The sequence below is a fragment of the Wolffia australiana genome, chromosome 4, assembly GCF_029677425.1.
Source record: "Wolffia australiana isolate 7733 chromosome 4, ASM2967742v1".
NCBI classification, from domain to species: Eukaryota; Viridiplantae; Streptophyta; class Magnoliopsida; order Alismatales; family Araceae; genus Wolffia; species Wolffia australiana.
The window spans coordinates 19,944,783-19,967,126 of record NC_135838.1 but is presented as its reverse complement, the minus strand read 5'-3'; the positions used below and the strand labels follow the sequence as shown (position 1 = coordinate 19,967,126).

Sequence of the window (22,344 nt, the reverse complement as noted above, 5' to 3'; positions counted from 1 at the left end):
GTTACATATCTGCCAATTGTTGAAGACCATCGCCGGTGAAGTTGCAATTCGGCTACGAAACACAACACGCTCAAGCTTATTAATCGCTCGCCCTGAACAAACATTTGTAGAACATGATTCAGTTCTCGATTGATGATACAAACTTTGTTATCCAATTCCACAGAATTCTCGTTCATGTTTGCCGTTCTGAATCGCTGTTGATTAATCCATGCATTTCGGTACTTATTCGTCCTTCCTGTTCGCCCTTCTTCTTCGTCGTGGCCCATATTTTCACAATAAAATAATAGGTTCTTACGAACTAAATCGGCCAGTGTCATGCCTACTTATAGTACATATTCTCCAATAAACCAAGAAATTGTCTTCCAATAAAACATATTTCATTATGTTCCTCGCGACCTCAAAATTGAGTCACAGAACAGAATATAATTCACAAGTCTGCGAAAATGATACGTCCTCATTCACAATTCGATACAAGTGATCCATCATGCTTGCGAGATGTCGGCAAAATTGATATGGCCTCATTGAACGCCCGGGGCACATCAAAGGGGGCGGGCAGGGTCGAGCCAAGCAGTCCACCTCTGGGCCACCTCCGGTCCGTGCTGGGTCAACCTTCAGGCATGGTCGAGCTGCATGCTCCCCATCATTAGCTCTCTGATAAGCTGATAAGCTGCATGCTCCCCGTCATTTCAATGCCTCCTTCACCGTCCCCTGCTCTCACTCAGCAAGAACATATTTTAAATTCAAATTGCCATTCAAGAATAATGTTTAACTTTATTGAAATGTTGTTTATTAATAATAAACGCATGGTGCAATATAGTTGTTCGTCTCACTTGGCACAGAATGCAGTCCGGCTGTGGGGAACTCAGTCTCCTACGTTGGAGTTTTTTATCTGTGGGGAACACAGAATCCAGCCAACTCACTTGCTTTTCTTGCCTGAAAATTTCGGTATCAACCGAGATAGGAAATTTGAAATATGTTTTTCAATAAATTCTCAAACGACATAGGTGCATATCTAAAAGCGTTAAATGAAAGAGAATAAAATAAAGGCAGGTTCACATCTGTAGGAGGAAAACTAATGTTCAACTGTAATGCGTCTTGGCCAGATCTTGGGGCTGTAAAATTTCAATAACAGAACTAAGTTATCGTTCATCGACCAGCTCAGAAATCTGCGACTGGAGAAAATCCTTAGTGACACTGCTCAAATAAAGATGAGATTTCAGAATCTCAATCAGATGTACATCATCAGTCATCTGGGAAAGGCATGAGAAGTTATTCTGAGGTGTTTCTCCTTTTTTGATTGATTCTGCTTTCTTCTGGAGGGTTTGGCGTTCCTCAAGGTAATTTCTAGCAACAACATCTTCAAAGGTGCTCGACAAACCATGGGAGATTTATGATCTTTCTTTTGCCTATATTGCTGCAACTGAATAGAAACGAGGATAAAAAATGAGAAAAATAGCATGAAATATCCGTAAAGAGCAAGAAACTGATGCTTGGAACAATGAAAAAGCAACATGAAAGGGAATTGGGGCAAGAAAAACCTTCTTCCGTCCGGCGGCTAATAGATCCGTCGTGTTCTTCTTTCTTTCCATTAGATCTTGCAGCATATGCCAAGAGGGAACCGGGGGGTCAACGATTCAATCCTCACAAGAATCTGCTCTACAAAGAGACCCACCAATTAAAGAAGCAAGAAATTGAATCCTGAAGCAGCCTAAATCCATGACGACCGCAAGAGAAAAGGCACAGATCTACCAAGAGAAAAGGCGACGCGGAAAGAAGGCATCAAACCTAGGACGAATCAAACTAATAAGCAAAACAGTCAAAGATGAATCTGTTCATCAACAGATCCATCCGTCGGATAATTGTACTGCTTAAAATAAATCTTGATTCAAATCACGAGAAACCAAATTTCCAACAGAATTTGACAAAAAAAGCATATGAAAACAAATTCGCTGCGTCTGGAGAATTGATTTCTTGGCAAATTGAAGACATTGCTCCGATCCGCGGGAATTCTTCTTCCCCCCCTTCTCCTTCATGCGAGAGTTCTACAGAGAGAGAGATTGAAATTTGAGATCCAGTCAGTCCACAATCTACCATCACTCGTGGATCAAAGCAAAAAAGAATCGGCGAGGAAGAAGAATTGAAGATCAAATTTCAATGAACCGTAGAACAGCAAGCGCAAATGAACGAATGGGTATGGAAGAGCATGAATTTAGCTCGCCCATCTCCTCTTTATCCCAGGGCACCTCCGTGGCCCGAGCGGCGTTGATGACGGTGTTGTAGGTGAGGACGTCGGCGCGCGACAGAGTAGGGCGGCCGCTTCAGCCGTCGAGGAGGGCGAGGCGGCGTGCTCGCAAGCGATTCCGGCGCCGACAGCGTTGATCAGCGCGTAATCCCCTTCTCCCTCTCGCCCTTTCTTCCTCCTTCTCCACCGTCTCCTTCTCCTTCGTCGCCTTTCTCAGCTCTCTCCCGGGTGACTCACATTGGGCGGGCTAAAATCTTTCTTTCTTCAAATCGCGCTGTGACGTGGGATCCACGTGGCTGCCACGTGGATTCCGCCTAGGTGGACTCCGCCAGAACTCCACCTGGCAGCCACGTAGACTCCACGTCACAGGCTGCGGACCAAATGGGACTTCGGGCTGTGTCGCGACAAAAACAAAGTAAGGGCTGTAACTCGAATTTTCAAAAAAGTTCGGGCCACACCGTGATATAACCCCTAATGTTAACTATATTTTGTTTAATGGAGCACACAATGCATGAATATAAGTATATATGGCAATTATTTTTATACGACAAGAGTTTAGGCTCATTAATTTATTATGCTAATCCGTGGTGTATTCCATTTCTTCGCGACACAGTGTTTTCCTTATTAATGCATTATCCTCCTTCGTTTGAGGCTTCTCGTATGTGTATCTACCATTGGACTGAGCCTAATGCCTTCATATCCTTACTAACTCTTTCATCACTGTCTTACAACTTTATCTCACACAAGATTATATAACTATAAACTTATTATATTTCGTACTATTATCTTTTTATGCACCTAAAGACCATTTCTGTTCACAAATAAAAAATGTTTTTCGAAGAAAAAGAGGGAAGATCACCCGAAATAGGCGAGCGATAGTTTATAAAATCAAATGAAAAACCAATATCCAGTCCTCGTGGAGCTGACCTCACATTCCCACTACACCATGGAATGAATATTATCGAGTGAAAAACATTAACATGACTTGGTTAACAGGAATATTAAAGAAACTACGACGGAAACCAAAAATATAAAATAATCGGGTGGAATAATTATATTTTGTATGGCCTTTTCATATGTTGGAAATAGTTTTCAGATAGTGGGCTGAATCCAGATTTGGGCCTAAAGATCCAGTAACGCGAATTAGATAAATGGGTATTTAAAATTAATATGTGGAGAGGTGATATTAGTAATTTATTTTATTGGGGATTGACCCTGACGCTATAATCCGACTATCCCACGGACTAACGGGGCACGAGAGATAGAGAGAGGGAAAAGATCGCAGGTAGGGTTTTCTGGCTGTCGATCTCCGCTCTTCCTCACGCTGACCATGGCTGACAAAAGCAATGCCGCCGAGCGCCAGCAGCTCAGGGTGCAGACTCCGCCTCAGCAGATCTCGAGAGGTGCCGTCCTTGCCTCTAATTCATCTTTTATGATGCGTGTTTTGCCTTTTTGGCGATCTTTATCTCGACGTAATTAGTTCCCGCCACCTTCTCGAAGAGCTCTCTTTTGTGGTGATTTTTTTTTCCTGTTCTTCTGGGGATACACGGGGGCTTGTTTCTGGGGATTTTAAGCTCTACGGGTTCGTTTTTAATGAACATTCTTAGTCGACGTAATTTGTTTCTGTTACCTTCTCGAAGAGCTCTCTGTTGTGGTGATCTTTTTTTCTTTGTTCTTCTGGGGATACAAGGGGCCTTGTTTCTGGGGATTCTTAGCTCTATGGGTTCGTTTTTAATGAATATATTCTTTGTCGACGTAATTTGTTTCTGTTACCTTTTCGAAGAGCTCTCTTTTGTGGTGGTTTTTTTCTCTTTGTTCTTCTGAGGATACACGAGGGTTCGTTTCTGGGGGTTTTTATCTCTATGTATTCGTTTTTAATGAATCTTTTTTGTCGACGTAATTAGTTTCTGTTGCCTTCTCGAAGAGCTCTCTTTTTTGGTGATTTTTTTTTTTCATTGTTCTTCTTAGGATACAGGGGGGCTCGTTTTTGGGGGTTTTAATTCTATGGGTTCGTTTTTAATGAATCTTCTGAGTCGACGTAATTTGTTTCCTTTACCCTCTCGAAGAGCTCTCTGTTGTGGTGATTTTTTTTCTTTTTGTTCTTCTGGGGATACACGGGGTCTGGTTTCTGGGGGTTTTTACCTCTATTTTTTTTAATGAACCTTCTAAGTCAACGTAATTAGTTTCCGCCTACGTATTGAAGAGTTCTTTGGTGATTTTTTTCCTCCTTGTTCTTCTGAGTACACATGGGGGCTCGTTTCTGGTTTTTTTTAATCTCTCTGGGTTCGTTTTTAATGAATCTTATGGGTCTTTTCCCTGTTCTCTTACTTTTTCTTCCCTGTTTCATTCCTTATCCATGAACCTCTCTTATCATTTTCGTGTTACTATGTTCGTTCTGAAGTCTAATGGGTATCTTCCTTTATGCTGTAATTTCTTCCCAAATAGCTTTTTAGTTTAGTTACAATGTTTACGTGCCTAAATCTGAAGTGATTTAATGTTACAGTCAATATTAATTTTCTTGGAATTGCATTCTAATATTTGTGTTGTATTTTTATGTTTTTAGACCTTTTTTGTCTTTCTATGCTAGTAATTTAGGTTCTTTCACACTTGATATTTGTCTCCGATCCAGCATAGTATCTTTAAGGCTCACTTAGATATCAAGTTATCGAGGTTCATTTCTTTATGTCTGTAATTCTCTGTCTGGCGCGTGAGTGTATTTGTGTTCTGATCTTGATCGTACTATTCTTGATATTCTTGTATTTGAATGCTGAGTCGTATTTTGGGCCCACACGTTTAAGTTTAATGGTTAAATTAATGCATTCGTTTTATGGAGTTTCTTATGCTTTTTGACGAACTTTATTTATTAGCCTTTGATACGCTTTTAGGCACATTTATTCTCGGTGAGGTCAACTAGACCTCGTTTGAAATATACTTGAATTTATTTTGCGCTGTTCAGGAGCTATCGTCTTTTATTCATTTTAAATACTTTCATCTCCTAGCTCAAACAGTCGGTTCTACTACGTTGATATGTAATTGAGCTTGAGGCGATGAATGAGGACTTAGGTCCTAAATAACCTAGAAAACAGTGGAGTCCAGTTCATGAAACCAGTATTCCTAATGAAATTTGCCAGCACTGATTCATTTTTGTCTCCATTAGTTCGTATGAAAGCCCTCTGTTTGATCTTACTCGAGCTCATTATTTCGTATGTAGTCATATCGTGGCTGAAATAGAAATCTTCTTTAGATGCGCCAAGCACATATCTCGGGGTTGCGATTATCTGAAAATCTTAACTTCGTTGGTTCTTGGGTATTTTGATCATCATTTTCTCTCGATTATCTTTCTCAAATGCAATATACTTCGAGTCTCACATCAGTTTCTTAATGAGATTTTGCAGAAATAATATCGGAGAACTCCATCCCTCTTTCACCACAGTGGCTTTTGCCCAAACCTGGGGAGAATAGATCAGGAATCATCAATGTGGTATGCATTCATGCTGCTATAATTTATGGCACTTTTTCGGTTGCGTTTGGAACTTCTCTGCGTTTTTCTTGTACAATATAGAATCTGGCGTCACGATGAGCATTTTGACACCCCTCTTCCTGCCAACCATTTTACTACTGTTGATACTGAATTTTACACTCGTGTATCGGTCACATTAAACTTGGCTGCATTTAATCAATCGCGTCTTAATCCATGCAGCTGAAGTTTGTAAGATCCATCAGTGTTGCTAATCATTTTTAAAATTTTGGTTCCAAAGTATTTCCCACTAATCCTGAAAGATTTTGCTATGTTTGGCATTGAAATTGGGAGCATTATATTTGTTACATTTAAACCTTTGTCGAATGGCTGTATTTTGAGGTATCTTAAATATATATATTTTTGACAATGCCAACATTTCAGGAGACGCCATTCAGCCCGTCACATGCTTATCGCTCAGATTTTAGCAAGACTCTTGGGAGCAATGAGTTTCCTGATGCAGAAAAGAGAACTTTTGTGCCTCGGTCGTCCTATCATGATGCTGAAGGCGGACGTCAGAACAGATGGCGTGATGAAGAGAGGGAGATTAACCCTGCTGTTCGTAGGGACCGTTGGAGGGATGGTGATGGCGAGAAAGAAGTGGTAGAAGCTCGTAGGGACCGTCAAAGCGAGAATTCCCCTCGATTTCCTGGTGATGTGCGTCGAAAACCGTCTGAACGTTGGAACGAACTGCCAAAAAGGGAGGCTAGTTATGATTACCGGCGAGAGAACAAGTGGAACTCCAGTTGGGGACCTGAAAATAAAGAATCTGATGGTTGGAAGGAGAAGAAGGTAGATTCTGCCAAGGATGTGGAGGGTCCTCGGGACGTTGGAATCCCCTCTCAAATTTCTCAAGGGAAGGATGAGAAGGAAGGAGAGAATCTCTCTCGTCCATGGCGGCCGTCTTCCTTTGCTCGTGGAAGAGGGGATTCCTCTTTTAGCCTTGGGAAGCAAGGGCAGCCTTTCGGATGCTGGAGAGGAAGAGGAGAGAATGGATCCTCTACATTTTCTGCGGGGCGTGGGAAGTCTACATCCCATGTGGGATCTCCTGGTGGATCAGGCTTCCACTCTTATTATGGTGCTCTTCAGGATGTATCAATTGGAGATTATGGAGAGTCTGGCCTAAGGTACAACAGGACCAAGCTACTTGACATATACAGAATGATGGATGTACAAAACTACAGGAAGCCGCTTGATTCCTTTGTAGAAGTTCCATCTCTCACTCAGTTAGAACTTCTGGAGCCACTGGCAATATCTTCTCCGTCTCCGGATGAGCTCGTAATTTGGCTTCTCCATTCTTTCCTTACAATCTTCTTTTTGCCTGTTTCATTCAAAAAAAAAAATCTTCCTTTTGCCTGTCTAACTTTCCTCATGCTTTACATTTTCAGGCAGTTTTGAAAAGCATGGATTCAGGAGATACGATTAGTAGTGGCCTTCCTCGGGTTACCAAAGATGCTGCGCCACATAGACATGAAAGAGCCGGTAGGGATGACGGACAGGAATTGAAAGAACCGTACAATTGGTGGATTTTTTTGCTTGTTGTTCTACAAGCTTCAATTTTGCTTAATCTTTTTTATGAAGAAAATTTTGATTTTAAAACAGGTGTCGATGAAGATCTTCCATCTTTTGACGATTCTAAGACTGAGCTTTTGGAGAAGTCCAAGAGTGACCAACAATCTCTCCTTGATCTCTTATCAAGAAAGCAGATACAAGCTTATGAGCCTGATCAAGAGTTCCAAGGTCTGAATTTTAATTCTCGTCTAGATGAGACTTCGAATGATATAGGTAGATCCTATATTTGTCATACCTATTCCCTAATCACGATTTTGAACTTTAAGGGGTTGCAGGTTTATTTGAGTGATCGTTTAAGCTTTATGCCTCAAATTTTTTGTGGTTGCTAAAAGTTTTCATCTTGTTCGCTATCACTTTTTTATTAAGTTTGGCAGTATTTATGAAATCCCCTGTGTTTTACCCATTTGATGGTATGCCACTGAGTCCTCGTTTATGGATTTCGTGGTCTTGTCTTTGTTTTTTCTAAAGCTTATTGTCATTTCCTTCTTTTTTCATCCAATGCGCGGTTAAAGTAGAAAAAAATGGAAAGGCTGATGGGTAAATCATTGGTCAGAAACTATTCTGAAGGATATGCAAAAAAGCGAACGCGACGTCATGATTATTTGTGCATTTTACTTGCGTGCAATGGCCATGAAACAGCTCTGTACATGATTTTTGTGCATTTTGAATTTCAGGCACTAATCGAAGGGAGGACTACGTGAGAGAGCTTAGTGCTTCATCTTCATTTGGTCGTCATGGTATTCCGTCAAGAATAGAATCGGTAGCTGTAAGTGCTCGTTAAAGCATAATTTTTGTGCATTTTCGTGATATAATCAGGTTCATGTCGTCTGATCCTATTACTATATTGTACTTGCAGAAAGATCACGAGCCGATGCGTGTGAGTACTGATCGTGGTTCACCATTTTATGGCAGCAATGAGACATCACAGCCAGAAGGAAGGAGGGAAATGATGTTTGGGGGCCAGCTATCTGGAGTGTTGGATACCGAGAGTGGCATGGCTAAGATTCTTCCTCATGACGATTCTAAAACTTCTATGGATAAGACACTTGTCAGGAATTTTCAGCTTCAACCTTCTCCGGAAGAACTAGTGCTATGTTATAGAGATCCTCAGGGTCATGTTCAGGGTCCGTTCTCTGGGGCTGACCTTATTGGCTGGTTTGAAGCTGGATACTTTGGCCTCGATTTGCAAGTCCGCCCTGCCAATGCGCCAGCTGCTGCAAAGTTTTCATCACTTGGTGATGTCATGCCTCACTTGAAGATGAAGGCCAGGCCGCCCCCTGGATTCACCCATCAAAAACAAATGGAAAATATTGATGTACCCAACATTCTATCCGGATTAGGAACTGCAGAATACAACAGTGGGCAAAGGATTCAGTATGAGCCAAAGAGTTCAACTGAAGCAGAAAACCGATTTCTAGAGACACTGATGGCCGGTAATGTGGGCTCTCAGTCGAAAGCTTTGACTCCATCGCAAGGTGATTGAATTTCAGCCCCAGTTCTAAACTTATTTGTCTTTGAATCGTACTCATCTTTCTTAGCTGTGCAGGTTACGCCAGTGGACCCCAAGAAACTCGGCTTTGGCCTGGGACGGGTCCAACATCCTTGGACACTTCAAAGAATCATTCCCATTTGGGAGATATTTCTTCAGCTGCGATTTCTCAGGCCTCTCAACATCCCGACATACTGCAAGCTCCAGCTTATCTTCACAACCCCCGTTCCATGGAGATTCCTAGGGATAACACCGACCAACATCGCCCTAACCCGCACTTTTCTTTGCCCGCCGGGTACAATATTCCCTCTCAGAGGCTCCAACAGTCAGGTCAGCTGCCAGGTCAGCTACCGGGCCAGCTGCCGGCCCAGCTGCCTGGTCAGCAACCTGGTGTTCACAATATTGGTATTCCCCAGGATCCTAACATATTAAGCATGCTGCAGCAGCAATATATGCTTTCACAGCTTCAGCTTCAGTCTCATATGGCTGTCCCTTCACAGCTCTCACTTCTTGATAAATTGATTCTGATGGAGCGTCAGAAACAGGAGCAGCAGTTACTGTTGCAACAACAGCATCTGCTTTCGCAGATGTTATCTGAGCATCGATCTCAACAACCACAACCACACTTCAATGAACAGCCTTATGGACACCTTCAACCTGCAGTTGAGAGAAATCAAGCTTCTAATCAAGTGGGTCTTCCACAGCTATTGGAAACATTTCGTTTAAACAGTCAAATGGGGGCTCTTGACCTGCGAGACGGAAGCAGTTCGAGTATTACAAATCAGCCTTTGGATGCATCACAAAATCTTTGTGCTTCTCTTGATCGTGTGGTCCAGCCAAAACAATGGACCGATGTGCCTGGCAGACTTGACAATGAGTCGGTGTCAGAGCCTCTGCCATCGGTTCCTACTGTGGATGATTCTTTGCCATTAAAAGAGAGTATGGGGGAATCGGCTGTTGCTCTGCCCCCCCAAATCGCTGCCGTGGACCAAGTTCATGAGGAAGCTGGCCTCGTATTGCCGGAAACAAAGTCTGCGGCAAATGATGTCTCTGAGCCTGCAATCACTTTGCAGCCAGACGAAGATTCGAAGGGAGACACAGAAAGCATATGGGGGGAAGTGTCTCCCAAGACTGAAAAGAATGTCGAAGTCCCCCTGGTCAAGAAATCATCGGAAAAGAAGTCAAAGAAACAAAAGAACACAAAGGCCCTTGGAATGATTGCTCAGTCAAAGGCTGCTTCAAAAACAGTTCAGGCATCACAGCCTTCGAAGGAAGATGCTGAAGTAGAAACTAATGATCCTATCTTAAGCACTGTGGAGGCTGTGAGTTCTGAATATCAGCCGGAGTTTTCCGAGATCAGGTCTCGAATGAGTGAAGATGAGCACATCCAGCCCATGCAGAGAGCTTGGAAACCTGCCCCTGTGCCGAAGGCTAAGTCTCTCCTAGAAATTCAGCAGGAGGAGCAGCAGAGGATGCAGCAAGAGGTGCCAGTTCCAGACGTTGTTGCTTCTCCTTCTCTTGCCTGGTCCGGAGTTGTGGCGAGTTCGACAGATCCCAAGCTTGGAGCTAATGTGCCGCGCGGTTTGCCAGGAAGCGCGTTGCAGGTGAAGAGTCAACTGCATGATTTACTTGCACAGGAGGTCATCGCCACGCCAATTGAGGATCCAGTCATGACTTCCAGAGATGTGGCACCACCTCCATCTGAGACCAAACCTGACATTTCGGCAACCGATGATGATGATTTTGTTGAGGCAAAGGACTTGAAGAAGAACCGTAAGAAGGCCGCAAAGGTCAAGGGTGCGGGGACTAAGAACGCCGGGCCAATTGTCTCACCTGATGTGACTCCAGTAGCCTCTGGAAAGTTGAAGGCAGGTCGACAGGCTCAGCAGGAAAAGGAGAAAGAAGTCTCCTCTATTCTACCCGCAGGGCCATCATTGGGGGACTTCGTTATTTGGAAAGGAGATCAGTCTGGGTATGGCACTGCCCCTGCTCCTGCCCCAGCCGCTGCCTGGTCTACTGAGGTTCTGAGAGCCCCGAAACCAGCTTCCTTGAGGGAGATTCTCAAGGAAGAGGAGAAGAAGACACCCTCCTCCAAGCAAGTCCCTATTATTGCACCTCCCCGGGTCCAACAAGGCCGGAGCAGTCAAGCTGGTAGCTCGCCTTGGCTCATCTCTGGAACTTCCCCTTCTTCCAAGGCTCCGTCTCCTGGTGCTGGTAGGTCATTGGTTTCTCTTCCCAAGGCCAAGACAGAAGACGATTTGTTCTGGGGGCCTCTCGATCAACCAAAGCAGGACAGCAAGCAGTAAGCTATCTAAACCTGAGACCCTAAACCCTAAATTCATTAAAAATATTTCTTATGGTTGGAGTTCACTTCATAGCAGGTCTAGCATCCCTGCCCCCACTGCATCTGGTGTCTGGGGAGCCAAGAGTGTCGCGACTCCTGTAAAGGGCCCTTCAGCTTTACTTTCCCCTGTGGCCGCCCACCCGCCATCAAAAGGGAGGAAAGACGCCGGGACCAAGCACTCTGGTGAGCATCCCGCAAGATTCCCTCTATTTCTTTCTGTTCCTTGGGATGCGTGGTTCTTACTCTGCTCATGTTACAACACCAGAGGCGGCAGATTTCAGAAGCTGGTGTGAGAGCGAATTGTTCAGGCTGACCGGCTCCAAGGGTAAATTTTAAATAATTCATGACTTACTCACTGCCGATGAGAATGAGAGGACAATAATGTCTCATCATCGTCCTTGTCTATCATTTTCTTCATCGCTTTACCCGTGAATTGTTGACGGATGACAATGATGCGTCGTCATCGCGTTCGTTTCCTTGGTTGTTGTCGATGATGATATTGGTTTCATCATTCTGGCAGCGGACGGTGACAAGGATGACTCATCATGGTCTCATGTATATGGCGAACTTGTCACCGTCAGTAATCTTGCTACTTATAGACGGCATCTGATACAATTCTTTTCCATGGCAGACACAAGTTTCCTGGAGTTTTGCATGAAGCAGTCAAGCTCGGAGGCCCTTACACTGCTCAGGGAAAATCTCGGCTTTTTGGATCGCGAAGACTCTTTTGTGGACAACCTGCTCAACTACAAGGAACTCCTCCCCGCAGACGTGGTGGAACTTGCATTTCAGCTCCCTCCAGGGCCTGGCGCCACCAGGAGCGCCGCAGTGCCACGCCAATCCCGGCCAGTTGATGTCTCAGCAGCGGCAGAGGATGCCGACGGCGGTGACGCCGCTGCTGATCCGGAAGGTTCGTCGAAAGGCGGTAGCAGGAAGAAGGGGAAGAAGGGGAAGAAGGTGAGCGCTGCTGTTCTTGGGTTTAACGTCGTCAGCAACCGTATCATGATGGGCGAGATCCAGAGCGTGGAGGACTAACTAACCTCTTGAAGGTTCTGGAGGCAGGAGAGTGTATATACATTGCGCTGGTAGCTCGACAGCATTTTGTAAATGTTTCCTTTTGGCTGTGGATCTTTTCCTGAGAACTTGAGTTCCGGAATTCCTTTGCCATTAATCATGGGTGCCACAATGCAATTTAGTGCATGAGGTAACATGTTTTTCTTGGCAGATTAAGATACCTATTCTTGAAATTAACAAACGTGAACCACGGTGCTGTTATTCGATGAGGTTTTCATTCAAGTTTGATAAATTTGATTATCGATGGATCTTACAAAGAGTAGTGAGAAATGTAAAAATTAAGCACAGTTTTTGGGAGGCTTGGAAGTAGAATAAAAAAAATGTAGCAGACTTTACAGTTGCATCCGTGATCAAAAGAGTTTTGAGGTACTTAAAAGAGTTCATATGCTTTAATAACTGATTAAAAATTTGAAAGATGTGAAGAAGCAATAAAGAGAACCAAGGATTTAAGTGTTTTTAAAAGATGTCTCATCTCACATACATTAGAAAATTGAAATTCCATTTCTTTATCCACCTCAAAGATTAATGAATACCTTGTGGGCTGTGTTATATTACAATTTTACATTTGCCATTAGGTAGTAACTTAGTTGTCTTTCATTATTGTCATCATCCCATTTTTTGTTAATTCTTTTATACTATGAAACAATTTTTTTATGATTTCATGGCATCAGAAATATGAAATAAGGGAATGTAATGAATATGAATGATTTCATGCGGCCACATTAATGTCATTGTGCTTCATAATATTACATAATTAAAATGTAATTGGATCATAAGACATGGAAGTGAAAGAGAAATAATGATTCAACTTGAAGGTATGTTGTGGCAGGTGCAATGAAGAGATCTGGAGACTGTCAATGGAGACAGATAGATAAAGTAAAATCCAATATCTATCCCTTCATTGTTACATTGTACCAATATTTTTTATTGAATTCAATACTGATGGAGTAAAACTAAGAAAACAAAGACCCATATCAGTCTTCATTGTATATTTGTGATATGTCAAAAGGATATTGATCACATATAGATACAACACAAGTTGGGAACGATTCAAACACTATATTAGGGCAACATAATTTGAATTTTCCAACTTCTTGGAGGGCATATTATAGTACCATTTTCTGCCAAAACACAAAGTTAAATACATAAATTTATTTTTTCTTCTCTTCATAAAATTTTTGGGGGAGACAGTCAACACATAGGGACTCATAGGTCATAGCCACAATACAATCATCATTGACAAGATGTCCTAGGTGTATCACATTTAAGAACCACTTACACAGTCGTGAATCTACATGGCTTCTAGATAGGCATAAACCACCAAGGAATTTATACGGATCAATTTACTGAACTCTTTTCCTAAAGGCCACCGACTATCTCTCCTTCGTGATATCAAATAAGGGTTTATGTAACCAACTATCACCACCATAACAACACAGTTACAGATTGATATATATCCAGATATGTTGATCCTTATTAAATATCATATGACTATGATGTTTAAGATATGTGTTTAAATTAGTCATCATAATACGGTCACATTATAATCAACTTATTGTTGCACATATCTGCAAACTTCATTTTGAAAGTAAAAAAATGTATAAGGATTCAAATGATCTGTACTAATAAATTCAAATGAGAAATGGATGTGTGATATATATGACATTTCTAGGGGTATTGTTAAGATGGGAAGTAGAACACCTTCCATAGGGAAAGGTGTTGTGAATGTGTAGATCCAAATATTTGATGGCATTGTTTGAACTTTGGGTCCATTATTGTTTTTGTATCTCATATGGAACCACATTTGACAGAATACTCTTGAGTTTAAGGTTACATATTTTCTACTAAAAGTAAGGTTATAAACCTTATTTCATGCCAACTTATACATTATGGATGAGAGCTCTCTCTTGGGTTATGCTGTTGTGGTGTTATTTTCTCTATTTATTGAGAATATCAACAAGATATTGATGGAAATATATGTGGCTGGCAAGCCAATCACACATTCCATATCTTGTTCTATGTTCATTTGTAGAACATATTCATTATAGTGCACATGTGATGCTTATAAAAAATCCATTAATACATTATCAGACTTAGTGAATTATAATGAGATCATAATACCAAGATAACTAATCTTGATGCATGTATAGTAAATATTCCTTTTCGAAGGATACTCAAGAATGGCATCGAATTACCCGGATATAATAACACTATCTAGCCTCACTCATATGAATAATAAGGCTGGTCCCGTAGCCATTATTGTTGAGACACTAAAGATAGATAGTGGGTGCTCTTTAGTGGAAAAAATGTCATTGAATTGATCTGTAGGAATTCCTGAATCGTATTATATTGAACTGTCAATCAGGTTGGTTCACATCATGGTTATGTAAGTGGTCCTTAGACCTAAGACACCAAAGACGTCTTGTGGATGGACAATTGTACTTTGACTATGACATATGAGTTTCTAATCATCGGATTCTAAATAGTCTTAGTTCGGGTGCATCAAGAAATTCATGAAGATGATTGAGTGGTTAATGGGATTGTCTGCCCTTGATATGAGAGGTGACAACTCAAGGAAGACAATGCAATGAGGTCCTTGGTCAAGACAATGAAATATCAAAGAAGAGTAATCTGATGATTTCCGAACGCATCAGTACTAACTCGAATGATCGATTAGGGTTTGACAGCTGACCATCCCCAAGTCATCCTAGGGGCATCAAGTGGATGAGGGACTATACTTATGCACTAACCAAGGAAGAACAAGTTCCATTAGTGAGACGATATACCCACTCCTTTGTATCTTCTACAACATGAGGTGTATCTTGGCAGCCCACGTGTTGGAGACTCAACCTATAAATTGGGTTAAATCTATCTGGATTTTATTAACCTGTATAATGATACAATTAGTAAATTATCCCAATAAAGGTTATTGGAATGCTGGAGTCGTTAACTAGACTAACACATGGGTGTAGAGGGTCACTTGCAAATGGTCTTTGGACGTCGAAAAATGTACTTAAGTTTGGGGATTTTATGAAAAATACCTGCTTAGAATAAATAGGGGAAGGCCCTGAATAAAATTCACCCTTGACAGAATTGTTTAGGGGCCTTCCCCTTCTTCTCTCTTCTCCCCATACCTCCTCTCCACTCCTGATGTGATTGGGACGACATAACAATGAAGGTGGAGGGTGAACGAAGTTTGCACGGGTGGAAGAGGAGATTCGATGTGCCAAGGATCATGTGAATACATCTAGAGGCTGCACACTTGAGCGGCTTGACTTGTCTCGCTCCGGGATCCAAGAAATCACAAATGTGATCCGTGCCCATGTTCCTTGTTTCATGATTTTAATGATGTCATTTGATTTCGTCAAAGTCTTCCGCTACGGATAGTTTGAATTCTTCATCCATACTAGGCCTCAACGACCCAACAGTTGTATCAAAGCCAGGTTCTGCCTTGATTTGGATGAAAAACGCCATCAGAATCGTCCAAAATAGAGTGCAAAAGCTGTTTATTCCTATTGTTTTGGTTCATTCCCATTCGGAATGACACCGCATCCCATTTTGAGCTCTCTAGAGCTTGAACATACCCCTTTCAATGGCTGAAAGAGATCTGTTTAGGGTGGAATGGGCACCCCCATTCAGGATGAAAGGGGCCTAGCTAGGGCGGAACATGGGCCATTTGATGGCGGCAGGCCTCATCAGCTCAACCACCAGCCCAATGGCGACTAAAACCAACCCAATGGCAGCTAGAGCCGGCCCAGTGCTTATTTGACCTGGCCCAAGTCAGCCCAGACTTAGTGGGGCTCGTGTTTGGTGGATCGGCTTTGACTCGGTCTGCCAACAGCAGGGCCCGCACTTGGCAGAATGGGTCAGCTCGAACCAATATCGATGGGCCCCATGTTCAAACGTGGGCCTAGGTGGCAGGTGCCACCTAGGCAGACAAAAAGATGGAGCTCTATGGACACCATGACCGATCACCATTGATAAACAAGAATATTTCAAAATCACTTCAAACCAACGGGAACGTGAAGCATCCAATAACTGGGTTCTAATCACCTAGAATTCGTCATAAATGGGAGGCTCCTGTCTTATGTTCCTACTGTCACATACACTGATAGAGACTTTCCCTATTACATAAATTGTAGTTTTCAAGGCCCTTATGGGGCTCCTAATGGTAGAGCTCACTATGCTAATTTTTATTAATGAGCTCTGGAAAACTAGGGCCAATTTCATGAAGAAAAATTTTTGGGACTTTCACTGCTTGAAGGGAAAATTATCATGGCGAAGCAGACAAATAAATATCCCTTTGATAGAAAAAAAAAGAAAAAGGAAACATTCCCCTTTGATTTTTGTTACTCTCTCTCTCTCTTGAATATCTCCAAGGTAATTTCTGAGACATTTGTTGTAAATATAGGGCTATTTTTCTGCCATTGAATGAGCTATTTACTAACACTCCTGAGCCACTAGGGTCAAGGTCGATCAGCTATGTCAAACCACCATTGAATAGCACATCAATGTAGTGTACATAGAGATTCTTGAGGTTCTCACCAATAGGCTACAACCGCGTTGGATGACATCTGATAACATGCTAATTATTTGATTAATCTCATGGTTTCTCAATTTAATATGATTAAATCTATTCTATATGAATACTATCAACTTTAATATGGTTAAATCTATTTCTAGGATGATATTAAATGTTCATTTATTTTTGGGGACTTTTGGGACATCTTATTCATCAGTAAACTAATTTTTAAGTCAAATATATTTGCAGTAAATGCAATTGATTTAAGTCGTAATAAATTCCAGATTAAAATGGTGCATGTGTAGGCATGATTGAATCCATATATACAAATTGCGTCAAATGCAAATTAGAAATCCAAAAAATCCTTGAAATGAGGCAATATGTGATCAATCAATATCAGAAAAAGTGGATACTTTTTGTTAAACCAAGGAATGGGTCAGGTTGACAGTTCACCATTGAAAAAGTGGATTTTTCTGGTGAGATGCTGAAATCTGGTATGGATTGACAAGAGAGAGAATAAATCATGGACTTTGAATGATCTGACTACAGAACATGATAGTTATTTGTCCAAAAGGAGTTTTGGGGTGAATTTATGGTGTATTTTTTTTTTCTCTCTCTCTCTCTCCTATCCATTCATAAGTTGGATATATAAATAGAACCATGTATCTATGTAAACATAATATTAAAATTGCTCTTACAAATGTAGACAGAGTGAAAGAAAGTGTTTTGAGGATCCAGAAAGTTCTGTGGTGCTAAATGTTGTAAAAGTTGGATTGGTAAGATAGAAGTTGATAGGATCTCAGAAGCTGCAAATTGGCTTAATCTGGGCATACCATAATGATTACAGAAAGTTCCTTGAACTTTTTGGTTATATTTTCTGAAAACTAACCCATCCATTTCATCCATCAATATACATACATTCACCCACATCCACCCAGATCCATCCATCCAAATCCATCAATTCACATGTATACATATGCATCCCTCCAGATCCATCCATATGCATCCATCCACCCACATCCATCCAATCACATCTATCCATCCACATTAAAATCATTCAAATACTAATAAATCCACATAAATCAGATTATCCCTTTAAAAATAGATTCAATCTTTTAGGCTTATAACACACATATAATTATTACAATGTAAAAAAACATCTAACTTTCATGGTATTAGCATAATAATTAGCATGTTATCATTGCGCCACTATGTTGAGTCATCCTCCTGTGGTCCTACCTCCAGATCAGATTCAGTGTCATAAAGTTTGAATATATTTGTGTCATTTCTTTTGTGGCCTCTATTATGGGTGCCACAAAAGGGGATAGGAACACTTTTTAGCGATGCCTAAAAGAGAACCTTCAATATGTGTGAAATGCTGACACTTTATCAAGGAGCTCCACCATCACCGACGTCATCACCATTGGCACTGCCAACATTCATTAAAAGAATACCAGAATAGGAGACACCAAAAATTGGGGTTTTATTTTTTATGCGTGCAATCGTTCCTATGAATATTGGACGACCAATACTAAATCGTTAAATTTTAGAACTGAGCTGGAAATTCATGAGTTTCTGGCAGGGTAAAGCCTCACAAATTTTATTTTATTTTCTAAGAGTTAGGGCCTTGGGCAGAGGATTTTTTTGGCCAAAGCCCAGCCCACTTTGATTTGGAAAGCTAAAGAAAATAATAACCCTACAAATAAGAAAACTTTGCCAATATTATATCTGATCTTACCATTAATTATTTCCTTTACCTTCTTGTGTTCCCTCTCGGGGGTTTCTGGATGAGGCTTTGCCTATCCAGCGCCGGAATATGCAGTGCAAGGTCAGTCTTTGACAGAGATAAGCTCTGCTTGGGTCGCTCAGGATTGCCCAATCATAAATATGTATTTATCCCCCCTGGTGTTGACTGATATTTTTTAATTTTCTCTTTTATCTCACTGTAAACGAAATTAAGAATGAAGAAATTGACTGCTCATCCAGTTGTTCTGAATATGGCTCAGAATTTATTATACATTTCTGTCCCATGACTCCACTTGATTCCCCAAATTTTCCTTTCTCTTAAGCCCATGGTTTGTTTCTGAAAAGAAAATAACTCATCAACCCATTCTTCTTTTCTTCTCTTACTGAACACCAATAAATCATAAGGTCCTGAATAAAATTTTATAGTCAGTTGAGCTTGAGCTGGGAAAGTTAAAAAATCACAAATTGTGAGAGGAAATTTAATCCTAAGATCATGTAATTTCAAATTATTGGTTAATTTTAGATTTTAACTAGGAAAAGTCACTTTACATATTTAGTTCATAGATATTGATGGGTGGAATTTTTAACTTCAAACCCTTTTCATCATGTCCATTTAAGCTTGAAAATGCTTTATAATGGATATAACTGGCCAATCAAACATCCTCATTATATGATCACAAGTAGATATTGGTTTTCTATTCAGATATTTTGATGTCCTTGAATATCCTATGAATATGGATCTTTAGGATAGATGTTTAAATATAAATGATCACTGAAACTTAATGTCATCATTTTTCGTTTATCATTACACATATACTTGGACTTCATTATAATCACCGCACATCAGTTACAATGATAATTATTTGTTATAATGAATTCAAGTAAGATTTGGATGTGTGATTGGTTTATCCATATAACTCCTCTGGGACTTGTATTTCAATTTAAAAATGCAAACATGCATCTCATTGTTTTAAATAGTGTTAGGAATCTTACTTAGATAATTCACCTCAACTTATGAAGTGATCACTATCAACCTTCAATTATTTAGAAACTATATGTAACTCTATAGAAGAATGAACTAAGACAAGGTTGATTATTTGGATTTTTGTTGACATCTTTTTTATACCTTTTGATTTTTTTCTTTGGGAAGTTAAAATGGCAGTTAGAAAATACATTTTTTTGGTCAAAATTCATTTCACTACCTTGAGAAGGTTTCGTACGACTTGCCATTTTTGAACCTCCTATATTTTATTTTTTTTGCACTATCTAAGTGGGATTAACTTTTTAAAAAATTATCTTTTTTATACCTTTTAATAAATAGATTTTAATTAGAGGAGACTGCAATGAATTTCCAACGAATCAGCCTACAATGAAGGTAAACCAACTGTGATCACATGTAAATATATTGATATTAATCCTACTTGATATTATGCCTGGTTGACTGGTCAGATGAATAACTTTTGTCTCACTGGACCTTGGAAAAATCATGGGTCTCCGTGGACCTTCGAATGAGAAATGTGGGATCAAGTCATATGCATTTTAAATGATACTAGGAAAATATGAACTTTACATTTTATAGTTTTTATGAGCTCACTTTATCATTTGAAAATTGGCTGACATTCCTGCTGTTTAGTGCTAACGAGTTTTTTAAATGGAGTTAGAATCGGTTGATTCTCTCACTGATACATGAAATCATGAGAAGCATTTTGAATATTATTTGCTCATGACGTCCATACACTATTTTGTTTCATTTTTTAATTTAACTTTTATTATGCTTGTTTTAATGATAAATTGTATCCATTAACCCCTAAGCCAGTTCGTTTCAGAAATTCTAAATGTTTATATTTAAGGATTAGTGTGACGCCACACAACAGATGCCAGTTTTAGACTGCCACTAGTTCCAACTGACTTGTATTTCTTACTCAAAAGTTCACCACTCACTCAATGTTTCTGTAACATATTAATCACTATCACAATAAGCTTCCCACACCAACTCCCAACACCCATCTATGACCATTATCATGGATGGGGCTGAGTCCATCGACCTATGACCTACGTCCATTCCCTATCAAAGAAAATTAGATCATCTGGCGGCCTGATTGGATTGCTCACGTCTTGCCATCTATGGCGGCTTACAAGTTTGACTTTTGCCTTGTCATGTGCCCTACTAACAGCCTAACTAGCCCATTAAATGGACGAGACCACCTACAAAGAAGAAGATCAGCACTCAAAATTGAGTTCCATCGTGTTTTCTAGTGTCGAATCCTCAAAAATGATAGTTCTGTCCCATGTTGGCCCATTTAAGTCCTATTATTCACCGTTTTATATTTAGGAGCTTATAGATGTGCGGGGATATAGGGACCAAAAATGCCTATCATGGCCAGAGGAGACCTTGGCCTTCCCATTCCTACTTGTATACTTCTCACTCCTCTCTATCATTCTGAGGACCCAGGTATCACCCCTAAGTTTCTATGAGTTTAGGCCGTGAAATATTCTCCTATCATCTCCTCATCCTCTTGAATAATGATTTGAATTGTTTCCTAGGAATACTTAGAAGATAGTGAGATTTTTATGATTATATTGAAGTAGAAATTGCGCGGAAAACAGCTTCGAATGACCTTGAAGATCAAGATGGGAAAACCAAGCCTCTATCATCTGTCAAAGGGTTTTTCCAGTGAATGAAATAACTCACAGTCCAGGCAGGAATGCCAAATGGCCTTAGGATAATGAAATGGTCAATACTTGCTCTAATTGATAGAGCTTTATCCGATCTCTCCTATGTTATGGAATCGAATGCTTTTTGTCTTATAGAAATCTAAAATTTAGAGTAATTTTTCATGAGTTTTCCACTATGACATGAGTTACTGCACGGTGCCATCGTTTGATGCTGCGCGAAGTTGTAGACATGGATGTTGAATGTATATTGGGCAGAAATTGAGTTACTCCAACCCTATTTAAATACAATCGCCTTGACCGTCTTTCACCAATATTATAATCTTAATTTTAAATTTTAATACTTTGTAATATTCCTAAAATTACTATTCTAATTGTTAATTAATAATTATAATATAAACTTCCATTTAATTAAAATATTTGCAACGACTTGTGTAAAATATATACAACGGGAAGAATGAGATGCAGTCTTTTTCAGTAGAGTATATTTTTACTGATGATGAAATAATAATGAATAAGGTGGAACTAAATTTTTGATAAATATGTCATCTGGAACTATCAAACAGAATCAATAGTAGCGATTCAAAAAAATCGAGTAAATCTCATTTTTTTAAAAAATGGGGTACTTATAGTAAGTTATCAAAAGTACATAAATAAAAAATCTGGGTTAAAACCATTCATCAGAAGTGAAACTGTTTAGAAAATGATTATTAGTGATATTTTGAAGCTGTATTTTTTGTTAATTCTACAGGTAAATGAGTAAAAGTGCGCAAAACTAGGCTTTAGTATCCTAGAAATCATTCTATTTATTTTGACTTTGAAATTAGTAAAAAGAGAACGTATTTTATTTTTTCTGAGACAAAAAAAACTTCTCACAAATTAACTCGTCAAGAAAACCAACTGTTATGGCGATGAACAAGTCATAATACTATCATTTTCTTCTTCATGCGACTTACACGGTTCAACAAAATAAACAACTTTTTTCTTGATATATTCCTCATAACGATTTGACGTGGGAAATTGGGCAGATGCTCTCAAATATTTATAAGTTTTACTCAAAATAATAAAAAAGCCCACATGGCTCGTTCAAGACTCAGCAAACACACAAAACAGTGAAGACATCCACTCATCTTCCAAACATTATTACTGCGATAGAACAGTTCAG

General features: G+C 40.0%; 1 protein-coding gene across 2 annotated transcripts; it reads left to right on the top strand.

Moving 5' to 3' along the window:
- The first annotated feature begins 3,466 nt into the window (after positions 1-3,466).
- Positions 3,467-12,364, top strand: LOC144702287 (GYF domain-containing protein). 2 transcript variants are annotated; one of them, XM_078574276.1, is made up of 11 exons: positions 3,467-3,645; positions 5,638-5,723; positions 6,144-7,037; positions 7,148-7,241; positions 7,362-7,499; positions 8,006-8,097; positions 8,188-8,806; positions 8,878-11,122; positions 11,202-11,347; positions 11,430-11,489; positions 11,796-12,364. In XM_078574276.1, exons 1-11 carry the CDS (start codon positions 3,573-3,575, stop codon positions 12,197-12,199), a joined length of 4,851 nt encoding a protein of 1,616 aa, XP_078430402.1. In that variant the 5' UTR covers positions 3,467-3,572; the 3' UTR covers positions 12,200-12,364. The 2 variants fall into 2 exon arrangements, with proteins under 2 accessions (XP_078430402.1, XP_078430401.1); XM_078574275.1 differs by having other exon boundaries at positions 3,468-3,645; positions 11,199-11,347.
- The last annotated feature ends 9,980 nt before the right edge of the window (positions 12,365-22,344 follow it).

What these genes read in the sequence shown, in the direction of transcription:
- LOC144702287 (XM_078574275.1), top strand. Translation starts at nt 3,573, where the DNA reads ATGGCTGACAAAAGCAATGCCGCCGAGCGCCAGCAGCTCAGGGTGCAG. An exon ending in GATCAGGAATCATCAATGTG is followed by an intron (nt 5,724 to 6,143) that starts GTATGCATTCAT and finishes CCAACATTTCAG; the next exon opens with GAGACGCCATTCAGCCCGTC. An exon ending in ACATAGACATGAAAGAGCCG is followed by an intron (nt 7,242 to 7,361) that starts GTAGGGATGACG and finishes ATTTTAAAACAG; the next exon opens with GTGTCGATGAAGATCTTCCA.